The sequence below is a fragment of the Schistosoma mansoni genome, chromosome W (assembly GCF_000237925.1).
Source record: "Schistosoma mansoni strain Puerto Rico chromosome W, complete genome".
In the NCBI taxonomy this organism is placed as follows: Eukaryota; Metazoa; Platyhelminthes; class Trematoda; order Strigeidida; family Schistosomatidae; genus Schistosoma; species Schistosoma mansoni.
Window position 1 is genome coordinate 512,786 of NC_031502.1, and position 24,680 is coordinate 537,465.

At 37.1% G+C, this 24,680-nt stretch overlaps 1 protein-coding gene across 1 annotated transcript in view; it reads left to right on the forward strand.

The window, feature by feature from the left end:
* Positions 1-24,680, forward strand: part of Smp_133880 (putative alpha-2-macroglobulin) — a gene marked incomplete at both ends in the record, with an annotated part of 67,849 nt that overhangs the window by 16,361 nt on the left and 26,808 nt on the right. Inside the window, 7 exons of the mRNA XM_018799860.1 lie at positions 5,536-5,880; positions 8,462-8,513; positions 10,261-10,419; positions 10,549-10,792; positions 12,315-12,546; positions 15,016-15,264; positions 17,841-18,012. Of these exons, the coding sequence (XP_018653731.1) occupies positions 5,536-5,880; positions 8,462-8,513; positions 10,261-10,419; positions 10,549-10,792; positions 12,315-12,546; positions 15,016-15,264; positions 17,841-18,012 (1,453 nt within the window). The remainder of the gene's footprint in view (positions 1-5,535; positions 5,881-8,461; positions 8,514-10,260; positions 10,420-10,548; positions 10,793-12,314; positions 12,547-15,015; positions 15,265-17,840; positions 18,013-24,680) is intronic.

The following is a 24,680-nucleotide window of genomic DNA, read 5'->3' on the forward strand; positions in this document are numbered from 1 at the left end:
TATATTTGTTGAAGCTTCATTAAGTGGGATTAACCTTGAATCTTGAATGCTGTTAGAGGTATGAGGGCAGTTATCACTTCCCAGTTGCCCACACCGTGAAAATGTTTTTCTAGAGGTACCTGAAAAGGAAATTGGATTAGAAGTGGTCTTAATGACCTGAGAGCGTGACCGCAGTGCCCAAAGGACAACTCCTTGAGGTCGGTCACACACGACCTTTTTGTGGGTAGTTTTTGTGTTAGCTCCGTACTTGTTGGGACCTTACCGCCGGAGACGGATATCCGTGGGATAAGGCGAGGTGTGCATTTTTAGGGTCGACCTTTTCTAACCCCACCCCTCCTTGTGGGAAGGCAGCATCGCTGTTATGCTGGTTGTTTGAAGGAAACACCTTAGTGCCGTCACACTTCTGTACAGTCAGTAGTACAACTTCGCCCTCGGACCTTGTGTTTGTTGCTTTTAGTCTTACCACTCTTCAACCGACCTGTCTGGCATGGTAGGACCTTGAGGAACGAATGTCTTAGCCAGTATAGCTCGATTGGTTCATCACGATAGGCAAGCCCGAACACCACGTCAAGGTAGCAGCAACGGTCGGGTAACAAGAAGTAATATCATTTTAAACAGGATATTTATCCGATTACTCGCAATCATCAAGAAATGATATCGTTATCGCTCAGCAAAACATAATATTTACTGTCCCTCAGTAACTATTATCATTTATTCAAGGAATGAATAATTATTTTCGTTATAACTTATCAATCTTGAATAGAAAAGGAACGAGCTCGTCCGGGGATAAGTGAAAGTCATTTGATCACAAAGATTTGTAATGGATTGTGTAAGCACTACATACAAATGTGTCTAATTAGACTGAACCAACTTTTTTAACAATTAAATCTGTGCAACATTGTCTTTCCACAGTTGAAATCACGAACTAATCTTAGCTAAATCACTGTTCTAAACCTGGAAGCATTAGATGCCCGTTTCGTCGTAGTATGAGACTTCTCAGTAGAGCACACCCACGACCCAGCACGCGGGGATGGAAACCAGGACCTCTGGCTTTGCGCCAAAACACCTACCCTCCGTACCACTAAGCCGAGATCCAACAATGTCAGTTTTTAGCTTCAATCAATCAATAGTCTTGCACAAGCCTTCCATCGGTCGCCTTCAGTTTATAACTTTCTCACAACTAACACGGATTGAACTGCACTGAAGAAATTATTAGGAGATTGTCATATGATTTACACCTTCTGAAGTTCAAGATTAAGTCATATAAGTAAATAAATATTTGTCCAATTGAAGATCTTTATTAGTAGTAGTGTTTGAGTGACCTACACTGGCAATATCAATGTACACGAAAGCATTTGACGGAAACAATAAGATGAATACGACACACTACTGAATAATATTAGTCAGTAATAAAACATTTTTCAAAAAAATAATCGTTAACGGTATTATGTAAAAAAAAGTAAATGATCCTTTAGTCAAAACGTTTCTATATTTGATTATTAATATTTATTACTATGAATCGTTGTTCAGACTCTATATCTATGGTCCCATCAATGTCACACAGTAGGAACAGGAGAATCTAGGTTTTGTAATTCAGAATCTATGACTGTTTTGTTTGGAGGTGGTCAACAGGAAACCCTGGACCCGGGTTTCGTGCTACTTGGCTACTTGGTGTACCTGTAATCCTGAGGGAACTGGTGCTCCCTGACGGATTCGATCCCGTGTCACTCAGCTTCACAGTCAGAGACGTTACCACTGAGCTATCCGGGCCGCGATCGACCTCCTGTAGGACTGAGATGTAATCACAATTGATTGATCACTGGGTGGTGATCAATGTCATGCCTCTCAAATCCTTCTTAGTGCTGATCGAATCACCTGATTTTTGTTTTCATTTTGTTGAATTATTAGTGGAACATGATCCGTTGTATGTAAATCTTTGTGATACACTAGATATGGTTATTTAATTAACCTTTACGTTACTTTGATATAGTTCTACTGATGAACTCCTATGTTGAACGCAGTTTTTTAACATCCTTTCTTTGCTATTCACTGTAATTTCCACAAATTTTGTAGATCTGCAAGCTAACTGTTTCGATTACTAAGATCTTGTCTCATTATTTTAGTTTCATAACGACCCATGGCGAGTTATCTGAACATATTAAGTTTCAGTAAAGATACCGGATAATTTATGAAGATAAATAATCCTCACTTATCGAATCGTATCAGTCTGGCAGTCACAGACTGATGACAACTATTGACATGTTTGTTGTAGATCTTAATTGTTCTAGATTCAACAATTAGATTAATTGAATGGGATCATCGTTAAAAGAATGTTACGGAATAAAAAAGACTAATACTTTTCAATACTGAATGATATGCATTTCTTATATGCATAGACCAAAAACTGTCTCAAATTCTCTTTGCAAAACCATCCTCTTCTTATGTAATATTATGAAGTTACTATTGTTGTTTTTTTCATTTTGGATTTTACAAGGTTAATGAATATATGGTTATACATGTACAAACTAATTATCCTACTGATAAAATACATTATGTGGTAAGTTATTTGGTTGAATTATTTTAATCAGGAGGAGTTTAGTAGAGATTTCAGTATTCTCATGGTTGAAATGATGAGTCAATTGAAGCTAGACCACCATGGAAAACCTGGACGGCCGTTACGTCCTATTGTAGGACTCTTCAGCAGTGCGCATCCATGATTCCGCACTATTATTATATAATAGTAGTATGCACTGAAAAACTAAAAAAAACGTTTAATTTAAAGGTCAAAAGTTCGGTCAAGTATGAAATTAGCATTTCATGCTTGATTTCAAAATACACATCAAAATCATCTGAATCAAGTCAGTTGACTTAAACGAACTAATGTACCATATGAAGGATGAATTATTCGCTACCATTATATATATATATATGCCCCAGCTGAATGATATCAAAAAATTTGCATTGTGAGGAACATTTTCAATCTCTTCACCCGAAATATGATTTATGACTTCATATGCTCACTAGTGACTAGCTCCATGAGGTATTTCCTGGAGTTCTAATGAGAAGCGGTAACCAGTGGAGTCCAACCAGGTCTGTTGGGAGATATCAACTCACTGAAGACAATTGGTGAATGGTTGTTCAATTTTGTGGATTGGTTAAAGTTAGACATTAACACCGTTGGATTCCGTCTCAGTGGTCTAGTGGTTAAGCGCTCGCGCGCGAGACTTATAGGTCCTAGGTTCGAACCTCGCAAGGCGGGATCGTGAATGCTCACTGCTGTAAAGTCCCACATTAGGACGAAATGGCCGGCTCAGTAGTCTGGTGGTTAAGCGTTCACATGCGAGACTGAAATTGAAAGATTTTAGATGATTTGAACAAATCACCCGTCTTTTTTTCCGTTAGATAACCGTTGAATATCAAGAAGCACTATGTCCTTAGCTTATACGATTATCGCAAAATACGATTGCTAATTTAGATCCTCTAACTTATACGATCAAACTAATGATGCATATACTAGTACGAACAGCCTAGAATTCCGGTTGGTCCTTTATCCGCCTAGTCCTACCTGTTAAATCCAGAACTTGAATCTCAGCCTTTGCGATACGATTCATATATTTTGAACATATTGAGTTTATAAACAAGCAGAATCAGACCACATCACACCGTAAAATAGAAAATAAAATTTGTACAAGATCTAGCCAAAAGTGGCTGTGATTGTGAGAAACTGTGACTAATAGATTGGGAATAACTTGAGAATAGTAAATCACATAACAGTAATCAGCAGGTCAATTAAGAGCTTGCAATAAAAGGAATATAAGTATATATAGTTTAGTTACTTAACAATTATACAATAAGAATGTATGTTTAGTATTTGTCTATGAATTGACACCAACAGTTACAATTAATTATTCTCATCGGGATATAACGTACTGGACAGTTGTTTCTTTTCAGTCTGAGACTTTTTAACAAGACCAATCGATCATATGAAATTCCAGGTTCAGCAATTTCTATAACACGCTATAATAACTGCCGTTCGGTACTTTGATCGGCTCAAATTGAAAATAGACAATAATCTATTTAATTGCATACTTTTCTTATCCATTTTTATCTCTCGTTAGTCAGAAATACTTCTGCCAGAGGCCAAAGGTTCTCGCCTGAAATAAATAATTTAAATTGTACATTATGTAACTATTCCACGCAGAGAGTTAGGAACACTAACCAATTGTGAAAGGTGTTCAGACGGACTGTATAGTTCGTGACGAATTTCTAAATTGTTGATATAGTATGAAAACAAATAATTAGTTATACTGTTCTAGTGTAAGACCACTTAGTAACCCATGAATTGTAGAAACATCAGTTTCAAACCTGTGATTACCGCATCACGTTTCTTTTATTTAATGAACTGAAATAGTCACAATTGATTGATCACTGGGTGTTGATTAATGTCATGCGTGTCAAGTCCGTCAGGGAGCACCAGTTCTCTCAAGATTACAGGTACACCTTACTGACAAGTGCCAAGTCGCACGAAACCCTGGTCCAGGGTTTCTTATTGATCACCTCCAACCACTATCTTATCTGAGCTGAAATATGTTTAAACTCCGCTTCTAAATCCAGCACTAGGATCCTGGCACTTCCAGCTAACGAGACCTATATGGAGCAAAACAGTTATATGTATACGAATCCAGCTATATCTTCTATACAGGTTATCCATGCATAACATTTCAATATGATAAAATGCTGTAAACTTCAACACAGAACTCCGCCAGTAGCTTCTCCGGAGGCTACCGCCGATCCCAAGCCCGGGTAAAGGAGGAGGGTTGGACATGGGGTTAGCGACCCCATCCCGTAGAAAACCAACTCGCTAAAAAAAACGCTAACCATAAAAAATTATTCAAACCATTTAAACTCTGCCCTGGGAGTAGAAGGAATAATTATGACGTCTCATGATGAAAGTCGAGTTCCTTCGGAAGTCATGAGGCCGATGCACCTTCTAACAACCAGAGCAACAATTTTTATATGTACATGGAATGTCCGGACAATGTGGGAAACCGGAAGAGTCTTCCAAATTGCTGCAGAAATGAGAAAATACAACTTGGAGGTGCTTGGAATCAGTGGAACACATTGGACGCAGGTTGGACAACAACGACTGTCTTCAGGAGAACTCCTGTTATACTCCGGTCATGAAGAAGAAAATGCCCCACATACACAAGGAGTTGCATTGATGCTGTCCAGGAAAGCACAAACTGCGCTTATTGGATGGGAATCTCATGGACCAAGGATCATCAAAGCCTCCTTCAAAACAAGGAGAGAGGGCATTACAATGAACGTCATCCAATGCTATGCGCCTACCAACGACTACGATGAAGACGCTGGAGAAAGCTGGTCAGCGACCTATGCTCCATTGGGAGTAACAGGCGTAAGTAAGTAAGTAAGTATGTAAGTTCAACACAGAGATTTCTGCTTTCTTTTATTATTACATATATTGTCTATTGTTGATTGTCACCAACTACCTCATCCATTGAATTAATTTTCTAGGTTGTTTCTAATGGAAATATTTTAGCAACTGATCAATTACGTATGCCAAATGCAGTGACATCACGTACATTTTCAATTGCTGTATCACGTTACATGTTTCCTATATCACATATTGTTGCATATTTCATTAAAGATAATAGTGAAATTGTATCAGATTCATTGACATTTTATGCTAATTATACCCATTTAAATAATGTACAAATGCAAGTGAATCGTGGAAAAGATTTAAATCAAGATACATTAGAAATTAGAGGTTATGCTAAACCTGGATCTTATATAGCATTCAGTGTAATGCATGCTGATTTGTATGCTATTGGTGGTGCTTCATTTCTTAGAGAATATGATGTGAGTTTAGATTAAGCGATTATAAAATAGTACTCTGTTTTATTACTTCTTTCAGTATATTATTTAATTTCATTAGATATATCAGTCAGTCAGTCAGTCACAACGTAGAACTTCGTACGTACGTACGTACATCAGTTCGAGTTGCCATACTACATTAGCACAGAGATACAATTGTCGATTCAAATCCCATAGTGGTAGAAGTAGTATATTATTACAATTTTATTAGTCACTATTCCCGACATGGCGCTCTTTTATAGATAAGGCTATTTGTATTCACTTTTCGTTGTTCCGGAGTCCAGTATAAGAATATGCCACCATCATGTTAGAACTACATATTGATTGATTAACTATGACGTGAAAACCTCATTTTTTAAATTTTAATGTATTGACTAGGAGATTTATGGGCAACAATGCAAATAAATAGTGCTCCAACAAATCCCACAAGTTTGTTCGAAGGAAAGAAGTTAAATCACTTTCTTTTCCGACTCGTTTTCACATCAATATCCTGTAAACAGAAATGAACACTTCTATTTAGTTGGTCTATTGTATTGTATTTCGTTTAATACTTAGGGAAATTTGTGAACCTTTAGTTATTTATAAGAATTGTAAGTTATAAATAGAGTTCCTTTGTTAAAATTCATGAAATGCTCAACTTTCTAGTGTTAGAGACGAATGATTCGAAATTTTATTATGGATTATAAGCAAAGATGGACAGTGGCTAGCAGTGGAATCCAGTTTGACGTGCGTTTCGTCCTATTTGGGACTCGTCATCTGGATGTACTTGCATCTCAGAGTTGATGTTCAATCTCGAACTCGAACCCAGTACCTTTCGCTTCAAACGTCATCGCGTTATCCACTCGGCCACTGAGTCCTGATAGCCACTTGCTTGTGCGATGGGGTGAAGTTTGAATTCATTTGGTATTGTTTGTTTGAATCTTCCCATTGATTTTTAGAACTGCAATTCATCAGTCTCTCTCTTATTGGCGTACTTGCATACTGTGCGTATTGCCTTGATATAGCCTTAATTCACAAACATCATAAGCAAAGATGGACAGTGGCTAGCAGTGGAATCCAGAACTCGCGCTTCGTTCTATTTTAGGACCCGTCATTTGGATGTACCTGCATCTCAGAGTTGATGTTCAATCTGGGACTCAATGGGAAGATTCAAACAAAACAATACTAAGTGAATTTACTATGGGTTGTTGTTAAACATTATTATTTATGAAATAATTTTATCAAAAATACATCGAATATCATAAATATAAATGAATTAAACAGAGATGGATAAAGTTATGTTTAATTCACCCATTCGCACTACCTATTGGTTATCTGAACGCAGTAATTAATTGGATAACGTGATGACTTTTGAAGAGAACAGTACTGAATTTGGGCCCCTGAGTCAGCATCAACTGTGAGATCCAGATACATCCAACTGATCAGTCCCGGATAGGACGAAACAATGTTTGTGATTTAGAGTAATATCGAGGTAGTCCGTACAGAATGCAGTTTCTTTATTTATTTAAACACATAAATATTGGTACAAGGAAGCAACAGAGACATATGCGCCGCACAAATCCCACTTGATTTGTATGAGGGCTGTGATACTGCCCAGGTGCCCAGACTGAAGCAGGTGGTTTTCTTAGGAGGCCACACCCGGAGCCTTTGACATGAAGGTCTAGTCCACAAGGCAGTGGAGCATCGTAAGGAGATGTAGTCCCGTGATTGATTCATACGCCACTTGTTCTGTCAGGATACTGGAGCCCATGTGCACCATTGGCTTGAAATCAGGGTTTTCCAACTCCCCTAGGTGAACTATCCATGTCCACCAACCCGGTTAAAGCGCCGGACATTCGCTTTTCGTCCTCTGAATTTCGTAAACAACAGTAATGCCAAGAGGAGGCAGTGAGTAGGACTTCGCTGGCAGAGGCTATATACGTGTGGCCATGTGTGAGCATTTGGAGAGGGAGAGTGGACTCTCCCCACTCTCAGCCGTAACAGGGCATTTTGGGGATGCAGTCCTATACATTAATAGGAGGATTCAAACAACCAATACAAAAATGAACTAAATGAATTAAATTAGATTTTTACTAAAACTCTTTGTTCATCATTAAATATCGGATTATATTAGTTATTTATATGTTTTTTTTTTAAATTTCCAGATTGTTGATGAATTAATGACATATGAACAACATAGTCAAGCACCATTGGTTCATACATGGTATGAAGATTTTAAAGATATTAAACGTATCTATTTACCGACATCCAGTAATGGGGCAGATACCAATAGTACAATGAATTCATCCGGTTTAATTATATTCACTGATGCTAATTTCACTAAAGCTAATTTTTATCGTAAGTTCTGAAAAACGTTATTAAGTGATTTAAAGCTAACTAACTTTATGCTTCGGACGAGAACCGGTGCTTTCAACGTGGTATGGTCGCCGGCTTTGCCGGCGACACCCGGTATTCCCAGCCGGTCACCCATGCGAGTACTGACCGGGCCCAACGTTGCTTAATACATGATCTTGGATAATAAGGTGTAAAAGGGATACTGATGAATAGGGTGTTTTTTATTTTCCGAGATTCTGACTTCGTTCAAATCACTCTCAATGTTTCACGACTTGATAAAACTTATTTAATTCGAAAAAGTAATAACTTTTACGATAGAAACTAGGAAATAATATTCAAATAATACTATTTCATACAGTTAAATACTAGTCACCATCCATCTTTGCTTATAATTCTTGTGACTTGGGGCAGTCTTGAGGCAATCCATACAGGATGTACATATACCAATAAGAGAATGATCAATTTCAGTCCTAAACATCAATGGGAAGATTCAAACAAACAATGCAAAATGAGTTTATAATAATGCAATACCTTGAAGTCGGTTAACAGACATCGGGAAAAGGATTATTGAGAACGAAAAGGCTACTTTGTTTTAATTTTGAACACTTTAGGAATGTCCCTGATAGCTCACATATTAGAACGGATTTTTCGATCTGCATATATCTTTCTTTCTCTCTCTCTCTCTGAGTCACTGACTTTTAATCCAGCTGTTCACATAACTTTCAGAAATTGATGATCCTGTTACCCCTCGTGGAGGAGCATAGGCCACACAACACCATTCTCCATCCAGCCCTGTCATGGGCAATCCTTCCCGGTTCTTTCCCATTGTTATTCGTCCTTTTCATATCTGCTTCCATTTCTCGGCGTAATGTGTTCTTTGGTCTTCCTCTTTTCCGCTTCCCTTCCGAATTCCAAGTTAGGGATTGTATCGTGATGCAGTTTGATGATTTCCTCAATGTATGTCCTATCCATTTCCAACGTCTTTTCCTAATTTCTTCTTCAGCTGGAAGCTGGTTTGTCCTCTCCCACAGTGGGCTGTTGCTGATAGTATCCGGCCACTGAATGTTGAGTAATTTGCTTAGACAACTGTTTATAAATACTTGTACCTTCCTGACGATAGTTGTAGTAGTTCTCCACGTTTCAGCTCCGTACAGTAGGACTGTGTTGACGTACTGATGTGTGGGCGAGAATGTCAATGATTGGTTGTCTCGATGAGTCAGACATTAGAGGGGATGACAGGTGTTATGTGTTATATATATATTTCCCTATCCTTATTATGTATGGACTTATTGAGACTTATTGACTGTTCCATGTGTCGGATTTTGGTGTGAAATATATTGACGTTATAGTCAGGCTAATATTGTGTTCTTGATCTGAGTTCTGTTGAAGTCCTGTAGAATAGACACTGGGTGGGAATCTAGTGTAGATATTCGTCTAAGATAAATTAACGTCCCACATACGTGTAAGAAGTAAAAGGACTGTTATAACCAGAAACCCCTAAAGTTATAACCAGCATCCTCTCTCTCTCTCTCTACGTTTATAACAATTGGCGACGGCATACATGCGTTTATAACACGTACATATTGAAGATTCTCACTTTGAAGTTAGTTAACAGTTGTAACTTTCAGAAATAGAGATAAATAACCCTCAGAATTCCAAGTTGAGACTTGCCTCATGATGCAGTTTGATGATTTCCTCAATGTATGTCCTATCCACTTCCATCGTCTTTTCCTAATTTCCTCTTTAGCTCAAAGCTGGTTTGTTCTTTTCCGCAGTAGACTGTTGCTGATGGTATCCAGTCAACGGACATTGAGATTCTTGTGTAGACAATTGTTTATAAATACTTGTACATTTTTGATGCTGGTTGTTGTAGTTCTGGAAGTTTCAGCTCCATACAGTAGAAGTGTTTTGACGTTGGTATTGAGGATTCTGACTTTGATATTTGGTTGACAGTTCTTTTGAGTTCCATACTTTCTTCATTTACTTTATTGTAAGTGAACAAAGATAAACCGAAATAGCCTTTTTTTAAAGTTACTTTTATAAAACTTTCAATGTCTTTTAGTTACTTTAGAGATGTGACACATGTACCTCAACACTTTCGTTTTGTAGTATCGATTGTAAACAATTTAACTGGTCATTTAAACTTGGTAGCAGCTATCGAGAAGAATAGATCGTCGATAGCTGCAATCGGTATATTAGCACACATGTAACAAGTTTAAGAGTCTTCTGACGAAAGAGCATAGAAATCAAATGAATCTAAACATTTCTCGAAAAAACAATTAGTTTTGCTAATACTTCTAATTATTATTTATTCAATAGATACATGTAATGAAACTGAGAATCCTGCTCGTGCTTTGCCATGCTACTCTCTTACTGGTCGAGATTGTTATTCACGAAGTGAACGATGTGATGGAATCAATCAATGTGCTACTTGGATTGATGAAATGGATTGTCCAGAAAATGAGACTAAAAATCCTCAACCATTACGTTTAATAAATACATTTGATATATTAAATCGTCAATGGAATGATGGTGCTTGGTTGTGGCATAGTACATTTGTCAAGTAAGTAGTAACCACAGTAAATATCATGTGGCTGGAAAAGTGCTAATCGCAGTTGAGTACATGATACTGCTTCTATATGATTAGAAACAATTACTTGGATGCTCTGAACCTCTATGTTGTGCTAGTTGGTACTTGTCAGGAAGATTTATTTGCAAAAATAAGGGAACTGATAATCGTTGTAGAGTTCATACCTAAGTCATCCAATGTCACATTCAGAGACATTATCATTGAGTTATTCGGGTCAGAATTAATCTCATCTAAGACTTTGCTGCATGCTCTCTAATTGATCACCGAGTACTAATCCGTGTCATGTTCTCCATTTCTTAAGACAGATCGAATTGGATTATGACTACTAATCTACCTGACATGAAGACACAGTGGACTGTATTCGAGAATAAAATACAGTATTATACTTCTAAGCTGGATAGTTAGATATAAACGAATGATAGTGATGTATATACGTGCAATGGTGAAGTGAATATCAATTTCGTCGATAACTCCAATGCTTCAATATGTAATTTCTTTAGCTAAATGAAATACCTACTTGTAATTTGCTAATTAAACGCAAGTTTTCAGACTACATAGATTTATTACTATGAACACGCTTACTTATGTGAATGTAAATAGTTAAGTTGTACCCCTGAATTTATTTCCCGTGCTAGTTATTTTTAATCGTGAGGAGACTGATGTTATTTGTGAATTTCGAACCCACATATTTGAAACGGGTCGAAATACATCTAGTTATCTGTAAAAATAAAATAGCTTATCACAAACATGATTTACCATAAACCACGTATGAAATAATATTTTTTCCAATATAAATTTGTTGAGATTGTTAAATTTTGTTGAAATCACAAACCAAAGTTAGACAACCACTGAGAACCTGTAAGCATTGAACATCCGTTTTGCCCTAATATGGGACTCTTCAGCAGTTTGGACCCAAGACCCCTACGTGAAGACTGAACCCAAGGCTTCCGGCATCGCACGCAAACGCCTAACCTCTACACCACTGAACTTGATCCACTGGTGTATAAGTCTAACTTCAATCAGTCCATGATACCGCACGACCACTTTCTGTTGTCTCCAGTGTGTACCTTTCTGTCACCGGACACGATTTAGCCCAACTGGTCACAGTTTCTCCCCAGAACAACGGGAATTCCATCTCAAAGCTAGTCACTAGTGAGCACATGATGATTACCGATGTGAGGTTGCGGAGATTGTTAAATTTAGTCGAAATCCCAAAGCGATCAAAGTTGAAGCTAGACTTGTACGCCAGTTGATCCTGTATCAGTGGTCTATAGATCAAGGGTTCTCGCACGAGATTAAAGGTTTCGGGTTCGGTTACTGTGTCCGGGGTTTTGAATATACACTGCTAAGTACTCCCATACTGAAGCGAAACAGGGGTCCAGTGCTTCCAGATTTTAAATGGTCCTCTAAATTTGATCGATTGATCATTTCAACAAGAGCTTTTCTTGTCTGAAATTCTAAATTTTACTTTCATTCAATCATTCCATTACTTTAGAGCTGATGGACAAATTCAATTTCGTGTTGATCTGCCAAAAATGAATGCTGACTGGGTAGCTGGTGCATTTTCAGTTGATAGTGAATTAGGTTTAGCTTTAATGCAACAACCTTATTTATTTTCTGGTACAAGACGATTTTATATGACAGTTGAACTACCTGAAGAAGCTGTCTGGGGTGAACAGATCGGTGTTCGTGCTTGTCTTTTTAATAATTGGAATTATTGGATTGAGGTAAATAAAAGTTTATGGATTAATTTAGTTGGGGGGTTTGTGCGAATAAATTGAGTACCCGGACGAAATGTTTCATAATAAACTGGTTAGACAAAAAACTACTAAAAACTAGGATTATTTCTATCCTCCCTAACATAAGTATTTACATCCATGATTTGTAAAGCCTTCGTTGAGGATGTTAGATTTTTTGCGCCTGTTGTTTCCTCCACTATTACTAAAAGACAATGCTGGTGAAATATAGAAAGCCTATTTAACTTCATATATCTTCCATTGGCTAATTACATCAATAAAACGTAAAAAATAAAAAGTTGAATACAAGTTGCATTTTGGATATGTAAACTTGAGATATTCATGTGAGCAGGTAAACTGAACGAGGGAATATGGATATTGAATACACGCTGACAGAAGCATCTATAAACGTCTGCTCAGTTAATGATGAATAACTTACACATGCCAGGCACACATAAGATGAGCACAATTAAAATGTTATTAGTTCAGGGGATTTGTGGCGGTTGTAGAATCTTCAAAGTTTAAATCACGAAACGATCTTAGTTAGACCACCATTAAAAACCTGGAAACACTGGATTGCCGTTTCATCCTCGTATGGAGCTCCTCACCAGTTTACATTCACAACCCTGCAAGGAGGAATCGAACCAATAATCTTTAAATTCCTTCTCTGGATCACTGGACCGGCATCCAACGTTGTTAACACCTAGTTTTCACCAATCTAACGGTACCGCTCAACTCCTATTCATCGCCTGCAGTGGATAACTGTCTCACATGATATGGATTGAACTCCACTAGTCACTCCTTTTCACTGGAGCTGTGTGAATTACATCTTAGAAATTGGTTGCTAGTATACACATAGTTATCATTAGTAGTATATGATGCTTGTGGGAATTTCGGGATTTTTAAAGTTTAAAACACAAACTGACGGGTTCCATACTGGGAGCAAATGGACGTTTATTATTTATGGATTTTAATTGATGAACAAGCTAGGATATGTTCAGAGTTAATAGTAAGTAGTTGACCGTCAGTCAGCTACAACGTAGGACCAGGCACATTTATGCATCGGTCTAAGTTGCCATACCTCGTTAGCACAGCGTGATGAACAACGATTTCATAGAAGTAGTTAATTTAATGGTGGTAAAATATAAAAGAAAGGTTGTATATAAGGTTATAGTAGAGGAAGAAAGACAGATATGAATCAATTTTAATGTCAAGGTTTAAGGGAAGGTAAAGAGTCTATGCACATGCGTCATTATGATCGATTCTGAGCCATGTCACCCAGAGTCTCTAACCATTGGTTACAATAGTCACGCGGACCGTAACCAAGGAGTCTGCATTCACCAACATGGCTCAGACTAGAAGTTAGTGACTTCAAACACTGATGCCATGTTTTGGTTTGGCCGCCCCCAACTCTCTTCCAATCATCCCCAACACCAGTCAACATTGCGCGTCGTGGTAATCGGTGTTCAGGCATACGTAACACGTGGCCCAACCATCAGAGTCGATGAAGCTTCATCACCTCATCAACTGATTTACCATCATTCCCTAATACCCTGCATCTAACCTCACTATTACTTACCCCGTGATGCGAGCAATATTTCTGAGACATCTGTGGTCAAATACTAGCGACTTACGAGTATCTTCTACTCTTAATGCCCATGTTTCACAGCTGTAAAGTAGAACAGAGCGAACTAGTTGACAACACAATAGTTATAGAAAATAAACAAGAAATAATACAGACAAACAGCGATAGACATCCATGCATGCAGTATAATCAATCTGTGATATCAATTATTTGTTCATGATTAAATTGATTAGGGATTACAATAGGTCACTACAGATTAAAGCACAGTACATTTGTATTTGAATCTCAGTTAACAACAAGTAATTCTTCAAAGAATTAGGCATATATCCTGATTCTCTCTTTCACCTAATCTCATCAATCACTTTTGTCTAGTCTTGACGATAAAGTTTTTCAGATGTAAGCCGATCTTATCTTCATTCAATCTTAAAATTTGAATACGATTATGATCTTTTCCTATGAATCTAAACTCAAAAGGGATCAATGTCATTGGTTTCTTTCTATTGTCACATAATTTATGACATGAACTTGAGTGATTAACAGTTTCCTGTAATGACTCTCTTTCGAGTGAGTAGATTCATCCTGTCTAATATCTAAATTTCCGCTGCAAAATCTACACCGATCGATAACTAGATTACTTAAGATAATCTAAATAGATAGATCTCATTATTGATGTAGAGTTGATGATCTACTTTAGAACAAGAGTTAGCTTTTGATACGATTGAGACATTAATCTTCTGAATTGTTACCTATCCAGAAAAAATATGAGGAGTAAAATATCCAAAACAGACTCATATTTACTGATTATTATTATTACACAGTTTACAACTTGTTGTTGTAATTAGTTCACTTCTTTTGGGTTGTCTTTTTCTGTTTAGGCCTTAGTAGAAGTAAAACCAAGTCCTGATTTACGTATTATTCAAGTTGGATTAGAAGGACGTGTATCAGCATATGCACCAGAAGTGTCTATAAATAAAGCTGTTCAATCATTAGCTTATTTAGAAGCTGGTACTTCACGCTATATTTATATGCCAGTTTCACCTAAACTACCTGGGAATACTTCATTTACAATATGTGCATATAGTTTTATTGGTTCAAATTGTGAAACACATACAATATATGTTCGTGTAAGTTTAAATTGAATGACTGTTATAATGGAGTGATTTTGTATATTGTTTGAAAAACAAATCAGTTCAGGTTAAGTATTATTAATTTTGGATGCTAAAACTAATGTGTAAAGTTAGTTTTGTGTAAATCCACAGTGAACTGTGTCTATCAAGATTAGTTTTCTATTAAGTTGATCCGAATTTATTATTTCCGTTCAAAATAGGCATTCATGAAAGCAAGCTTACTTGGAAGATACCTTCTGAACGTTCGAGTTCTCTAGTGAACTAAAAATTCTGCTTATTGGACATACTACAGCTTAACCATAAAAGACGATGGTAACTCCACAAATAATGTATAAATCTTTCCAGTTGTAACTTATCAAGTTCTACCACCATTGGAAACCTTGAAGCACTGGACGGCCATTCCGTTCTACTATGGGACATCTCATTAGTGTGCATCCACGATCCCGCTAGCAAGACTCGAATCCAGGACCTTCGGTATCGCGCATGAACGCCTAACCTCTGAACCACTGAGCCGGCATCCAACAGTGTTAATGTCTAACTACAATCGATCCATGATCTTGCGCAACCCTTCCTCTATTGTCTGAGGCTAATAACTATTTCACACCGGACACGGATCGGACTACATTGGTCACGGTTTTCACTAGAACTCCAGAAAATCCATCTTGAAGCTAGTTACTAGTGAACACACTATTGTTATCAAAATGAGGATTTGTGGTAATTGCAGTATTTTAACGGTTAAATTCACAAAATTGAGCGTTTATGCACGAGACCAAAGGTTCTGGGTTCGAGTCCCGCGTGCGCGGTCATGGATGTACACTGGTGAAAAGTCCAACACTAGGACGAAACGGCAATTCAGTGCTTCAAGGTTTCCAATGGTGGTTTAGCTCAGATTGACTTAAGAATTCAAATGTTGAAATTGCTACTATCTCCACAAATCCCCATACTGATATTATCTTTAAATCAAGTGATTCGACAGATACGTTGTGTCGTGGTTGCTTCATAAATTTTGGTAAATTATGGATTAGTGGTAACCATTAAAAATGTTTGTTTGTTTGTTCAGCGCACCAAAGAGTCATATCTCAAAATAAAGTAATGTAGCCAAGTTCAGAAAATAGTAGTATGCATTCATTTCAACTCCCAGCAAAATACGCGGTTTAAACTCCGTTAATCTTGAACGATTAATTCAGTCAACAGCATTAAGCTTGATGATTAAAATGATACGTCTAGATATACAATTATATATTTGTAATATTGAAAGATATTAATTATAGTATTATATTTCCGACGTGGTCATAGGTTACTGAGGCTGTATTTTTTGAAAGACTGTCAATTTTCTATCTTTTAGAAAGTATTACATTATCTGTGTGGTAGTTAGTACTAAGCGATGAATTAGTGTACACAATATTCATTTCCATAAGAGTTCAACTGAAACTCTAATACTTCAGTATTAATAGCTCTGACTGTAAACTTCTTTTAAATTGACCTACTACTCAGGTATTTAAACGTAAGCCATACTCTAATTGTGAGGGCTTATGATATTACCCTATTATTCAAACCGAAGTAGGTATGGTCGGGTTCGAACTTGGGACTTAGTAGCTAAAAATTGAACAAATGAACCACTGATCCACCCCACCCAAGAAACAACTAGTTATAGTATTTGTTAACACAGTAGACTTGATGAATGGTGGCGATTATAATGAAAGGCGCAGGTTTGAATATCACTTCCAGTAGTAGTTCCCTCAAGATTGCGAATACGCTTTGATAACGAGTACTTCTTATCGATTGTATCCAACTACCTAACAATGTCACTTGCATTTATCTTTACTGTTATAAGCTTTACTCAGTATTATATTTTTGTTACATTATAGAATTCAACAAGCGTTTTTCTTATTTTTTGATCGATCCTGTCGACACATTGAGCGATCACCAGTTAGATGTTTGCAGTTCAGGCATCGACATCTGAATAATGTTCATTCTTTTCGCTGCATATTTCCAACCACCACAATATCTCTGATTGAGCTTTTTTATAACTTGTACAGCAAAAGGTCATAAACGTCTCTGAATAGGTTGTGCGATTAATAAACATAATGATCTGTTAATACAAAGAAAAATCCGACAACTCTTTGTAATTCATTTAGTATTGTCTGTTTCAATCTTCCCATTGATGTTTAGGACTGCAACTGGTCAGTTTCTAATTGGCATATGTGCATACTGTGCGTATTGCCTCGATATAGCCTTAATTCACAACCATTGTAAGCAAAGATGGATTGTGGCTAGCAGTGAATAACGTGATGGCGTTACTGGGTTCGAGTTCCAGAGTGCACATCAACTCTGAGATGCAGGTATATTCAGCTGACGAGTCCCAAATAGGACGAAACGCTTGTCAAACTGGATTCCACTGCTAGCCACTATCCATCTTTGCTTACAATTCTTTAAAATATATGGATATCTGGAACAGGTAGTCCAGATATTCTGTATAATGAAAAGATTTTTAAAAGGCAGAATTCATGTATTTTCTAGTTAATCAATTAATTGGAATCCCATAGACTAACTTTTTATTCATTCAATTTTAGATGAATGGTGTAACAAATTACTATCACACTGCAAGTTTCTTAGATTTAACAAGTTCCAGTACATTATTTGTAAATAATTTCAAAATTATTGTTCCACAAAAATTTACTATACCAGAAAGACGCCTACATCGTTTTGTACCTGGATCACAGAAAGCTATTCTTAGTGTAGTCGGTAGGTTTACTAGCATAATTAGTATTTCATCAGTATTCTAATCATCTTTTGATGTCTTGGCTATGTGTATTACGTTCAGTGATCAAAATTTTATTAGTTAAATAAATGAAATGGCTTTTTGGACTACTAATATATTCCATAATGAATCGGATTACCATCTGATTTAAAGTATTTTTTCCCCATTGGAATCACATTTCTTTTCCTCATAATTAAACAGATCTGACTCTAATTGCGATCATGAATACGGATCACTGTTAGACCACCATTGCCCCCAAATGCCCCGGTACGGCCGAAAGTGGGAAGGGGCCACCCTCCCACTCGAAATGCTCTCACATGGCCACGCGTATACAGCCTCAGCCAGGGAAGTCCTACTCGCTGCCTTCTCGTAGCATTACTGTTGTTTACGAAATTCAGAGGACGAAAAGCGAATGTCCAGAGCTTTACCCGGCTTGGTGGACAATGAAAGTTCACCTAGGGGAGTTGGAAAACCCTGATTTCAAACCAATGGTGCACATGGGCTGGCTCCAGTATCCTGAGGGAACAAATGGCGCTAACATATACTATTAATAATCTTTATTTCTTTGTAAATGAACTTAACAACTGGATCCATAATGTTGAAAGATTTATTTCTTGGAATCAAATATCAGAGATGATGATGAAGAAGAAGTATAAAAGAAAGAACTATAAATTAAGGATCAATAGAAGAAAAACATAAGAATGTTAATGTCAGTCAATGGGGCATATGTACACCATAGTTACCTAGTAAAGTGACCTTTTGGAAGACAGAAAGAATAATGAAAGATAGTCGGTTACTTTCTCTTTTAAAACATATTTCATCTATTGTGGGAAAAATCTATTCAAATGACATGGACTAACATTAATTATTGTATTTACTATACCGTAGTTTATTTCACTTAAATATCAGTATAGAAGATAAGAAAATATAGCAGTGTATACAAACATGACATTTTGTAGATAAATTGATTAACGTACATATTTTTCTTAAGTTCTATCTAAAATTAGTAAGCAATTTTTGTCAGAATTTTTGTATTGTTTGTTTGAATCTTCCCATCGATGTTTAGGACTGAAATTAATCAGTCAATCTCTTATTGACATATATGAATCCTGTATGGAGTACCTCTATATTGCCTTAAATCACAAGCATTGTAGGAAGAGACGGATGGTGGCTAGCATTGGAATCCATGACATGAGTTTCACCCTATTTGGGACTTGTCAGCTAAATGTACCTGCACCACAGAGTTGATGTGTCACTCCGTTGCTCGATCCAAGCCATTGATCTAGATGTCTAATCCACAAGATAGGGAAGCAACGTGTCCATCAACCCGCTTAAAGCGTCGGACATTCGCTTTTGGTCCTCTCAATTCCGTAAACAACAACCCCACCGCGAGAAGGCAGTGAATAAGAGTTCCCTGACAGCAGCTGTAAAAGTATGGCCATGTGAGAGGGATAGCGGACTTTGCTCAACCTCAGCCGTACTAGGGCATTCGGGACCATGGAGAGAAAAAAAGGGACGAAATTTTTTTTAATGATGTTTTGCTGTTTAATGTTAAATAAGCCGTATCAAGTGTGATGAAAAAAACTAGAATTTTACGTAAATGTCGGTTTATATATGGTAATTCAATCAAAGTTCTTCTGTTTGAAGTAATTCTGTGTTATCAAGTGAATGGTTTGATAGTAATAAAAATAATAGACCGGTGTAGGTTGTTAAATTTGATGTGTACAAATTCTATAAATGGTATTTGTTAATGTCGTCTAGTCGCCTCCAGGTTGTCCATTGTATTCCGTGCTTACCTTGAGATGTGGAGGTCTTCATAATCCAGTCATTCACCAGAAGAAAGAGTAAGGGAAAGTGTGGGTAGTCTTGTTTGACTTCGGCCCTCATTTGAAATGTGTCTTTCAGCTGTCCTCCATACACTACTTCGCAATGTACTCCAGATGATGTTGACAATTATCTCAGGTACACTATAGTGTCGAAGAAGTTTCCACAATGTCGTCCTATCAACACTCAAACGACTTCTCATAGTCAATGAAGTTAATGTATAGTGACGAATTCCATTAAAATGATTGTTCAATGATGATCCGTAATGTCGTGATTTGATCTGTACACGACAATTCCCTACAGAATCTAGCCTTTTGATCTCAAAGTTGGACGTCTACTGACTTTTTCATCCGGTTCAGCAAAAATCTGTTGAAAATATTTCCTGGTACTGACAGTAGTGTGATACCTCTTCATTTCTCACATTTGCTCAGATCTCTTTTCTTTGGGACTTCGATAAAGTATCCTTCTTTCCAGTCTGTCAGTAGCACTTGTTCTTCATCCCAAATCTTCCTGAATAACATGTCTGAGCATGTTTGCAGTTACTTGTATGTGTGACTTTAGTTTTTCAACTGGTCTATTGTCATGTCCTACTGTTTTTCCGCTCTTCATTTGTCTGATGACCATCCTGATTTCTTCGATCATTTATGGAGTGAAATCTACAGGGAGGTTTGTGTGTGTTGCTTCGATGTCTGGTGGATTCAATGGGGCTGGTCCATTCAAGAGTTCCTCGAATTGTTTAACCCATCTGTTCCTCTGTTCTTTCTTACAATCCATGTTGTCCCATGATATCTTCATACCCGTTGTTGTCCATTATGACTCTGGAGTTTGAGCATCTCACCAAGATGGTCAGATCTTTTCCCATGATTGTTTGCAGCATCTCGTAAAACTGATCTTTATCGTAAGATCAGAGTTACTGGCTCCTAAATCCTCTTTAAGGGAACTTTCACCTTCAATGCTAATTATTATTCGTTTGGATGGGTTGGTAACAATTTAATGACTTTATCATGAACTATCGTCCGATATAGAGCCATTTAAAACCTTAGCAAGTTCTTTAGCTATTCCTGCTACTCTAAGACCCTTCTCAAATGAAAGGAGAACACAAACGTTTTGAGTTCACCAGCGACCAGTTTATCACGTTAATTTTCAACAAATGATTATTGTATATTAACTCTCTCTCAAATAACAATCTTTTAACTCTGATGGTAATTTATGTCTTTATTACGTTTAAAAATAACCCGAAATTCTTTAGGAATACCCTGTTATTTAGCTGGTATGAGTAAATGATTATTTGACTTATTTTCACCTTTGGATAAGTATTTCTACCAATACTCTCTCCAAAATAAACACCTTTACGTTCAACTAAGAATTTCACACAATTTAACAAACAGTGGATAAGCAATGTTTTGACCGTTTAATATTCGACAAAACAAACCCAAATACTCTAGACAATATAACCTTAACACTTTGCATGAAATTCCTAGCACACCGACATCATGATAATGGTATTTTAGTAAAAAACGAATAATTATTTGTTATTATGAAACTAAGATGATGGTTATAAGCAAAGATGGATAGTGGCTAGCAGTGCAATCCAGGACGCGCGTTTCGTTCTGTTTGGGACTCGTCAGCTGGATGTACCTGCATCTCAGAATTGATGTCCACTCTGAGACTCGAACCCAGCACCTTTCACTTCAAACGCCATCGCGTCATCCACTCAGCTACTAAGTCCTGATAGCCACTTGCTGGTGCAATGGGGTGAATTTTAGATTCACTGGGTTTGAGTCCCAGAGTGAACATCAATTTTGATATGAAAGTACATCGAGCTGACGAGTCCCAAAACAGGACGAAACGCTCGTCAAACTGGATTCCACTGCTAGCCACTATCAATCTTTGCTTATAAGATGATGGTTGGTGAAATCCTCACAAATCAATAAATTTTAATCTAATCTTTCATTACTTTTTTTTTTCTCTAGGTGACTTTATTGGTCCAGCTTTAAGTGAAAAATTTCATTATGCTGATACACAAAATATTTTACGTTTACCATTTGCATCAGCAGAGAATGTTTTCTTTGAATTAGGTTACAATATGAATTTACTACTTTATTTACATGGTGCTGGACATTTACCATATTCAGTATTAGAAAATGGATTAATTTATTGTTCTGTTATATTACAAAAAGGATTTTCATATTTTAATCCGAAAATTGGTGCATTTGCTAATTTTAGAGATCGTTTAGATGAGTAAGTTATGTTTATCATTATATATATGACACTTATTTGCTGAGTGAACAACCTTTGAGCGACGCTGAAGTGATCTTGAGGAATGTTCACCTATAGTACCCATCTACGATTTCGCATGTACTTTTCACGGTGTCTAACTTCAGTGGCTCAGTAGTCTAGAGGTTAAGGGTCCGCAAGAGAGAAGTCAAAGATCTTGTTTTAAATTCCTGCGTCCAGGATTGTGAATGTGCACTTTTTCGTCCTATTGTGGGACTCCTCAGCAGTGCGCATCCACGACCTCGCCCCACGAATATCCGAACTCAGGACCTACTAGTCTCGCGTCGGAGCACTTAACCGACAGACCACTGAGCCGGCATCTGATGGTGTTTATGTCTAACTCTAACTTTGAAAATACTTAATCTCCACCAAAAACTCCTTCTGATAATAATAATCATATGCTCACTAGTGACTGACTTCAAGAGGTAAATCCAGGAGTTCTAGTGAGAAACAGTGACCAGTGGAGTTCAAACCACGTCTGTTGTGAGATAGGAACTCACTGAAGACAATTGATGATCGGTCGCTCATCTCGCGAGGTGAGGTCGTGGATGCGCACTGCTGAGGAGTCCCATAATAGGACCAAACAGCCGTCCAGCGCTTCCATGTTTTCCTTGGTGGACTAGCTTCAATTGACTCACGCTTTCAACTATGAAAATACTAAATCTCCACAAAAACCCCTTCTGATAATAATAATCATAAGCTCACCTACTTACTAGGAACAAATGAGAGCTACAAACCAGTATAAGGAATTAAGATTATGACTTACAGTGGATGGTTATAGTGTAGTATCGGTTGATATGTTAAACCTGTATTGTCGTGCTTCGTTAATCGTTCACCTCGATAACCGTTATAACACGGTGCATAAAATCAGAAAGCAAAGAGAATCGGCAGCTACAGTTTTATTGACAAATGACGCGGGCCAGAAAGTTATAAGCACATGAGTAAACATCAGTGAGCGGAACAAAAATGACACGCATTGGAGATGGGTAAGCCAACTCACTTTAATCAAGCGTTAATTAATATTTATAGTCAGACAAGAATAAGTTACAGACATGTGATGAATAGGACAAGAATTGTACACACACACCTACGCTCATATAAAAAATGGTCAGGGTTAATAAGTGAATAATTAACATGGTGAAAACTTTACTCATGATGGATAGGTAAATTGACTTCTCCAAAAGCTAGAATAAGGTGATATGTGGGCTTAACATATCGACAACCAACATTACAGTGGTAAGGAGTCATAGTTAAAGCTTTCACCACAAACTAACGACAGTTAAAATGCCGAAACGCTATTCAGCCATATGGGTGAATGAATTTCATGCCAAAATCCGAGACCTGTTATCCTAAATTTGATTGGTTCGTCCGTAAATTATAGTCTCGCCATTTACTGTATATGAACTTAATTCATTCTCCAAGTTGGAACATTTTTAACTGGGTTTTTTTCAAGAAACTTAGTACAAGTAATTGTGAGCAAGGATACCCTTGAATGATTGAAGATGTAATTCAATTATTTCTTTTTTTTCATCTCCTATAAATAAGTTGAATTACAGTTTATACTTCAATAAATATTGTGGGACTCCTCACCAATGCGCATCCACGACCTCGTCTCGCGAGATTCGAACCCATGACCTACCAGTCTCGCGGCAGAGCACTTAACCGATAGACCACTGAGCCGGCATCCGATGGTGTTTATGTCTAACTCCAACCAATCCACGAAGTTGAGCAACCGCTCACCGGTTGTCTTCAGTGAGTTCCTATCTCACAACAGACGTGGTTTGAACTCCACTGGTCACTGTTTCTCACTAGAACTCTTGGATTTACCTCTCGAAGTCAGTCACTAGTAAGCATATGATTATTATTATCAGAAGTTTTTGTGGATGGAGATTTAGTATTTTCATAATTGATTCAATCATTTTTTTATATTTAAATCTAAAACAAATGTTACTATTCCCATGTACTGAATGAAATTAAAATTCCGAATACTTTTTTTAAATAATGGATAGATTCCTAATGAGTACTTGTTGTTTAGAGTATTTAAATTAAGTGAGTTGACAGTAAAACAAATTACAAATTTATAATTAACATCATGAATTGATTTTCATTAGACAATCCTCTTCATGTATCAGTAGTGGGTAACTGACTCATACACTAGTTAAGGACAATCGAATGTATTTAAACACAAATCACATACTATCTTACTAAGATCCCATAACCATACAGTAAACAGTTAGTTTGCAAAATAACAATCAATTTTCTCAATCTTCACTGTTCCTTCTGTAAATATCAATCCATCTTCTCTAATTACATTGTTTATGCAGTTTCCTACCAATTGCGCTTCATTTGAGTTCTTTCCTTATCGACCTTCTGCCAAAATCCATTCTGACCATCACCATATACTTCTTATGAGGATATAAGTAACACACACCACAAAACTTGTCATGATTGAACTTCATTTGTTCATTGCTATTCAATGGGATTAGTATGAAATATCTATCTCATGCTTCTTACTTTTCAATAATGTTTAACTAAAATTATTCCGTGAATC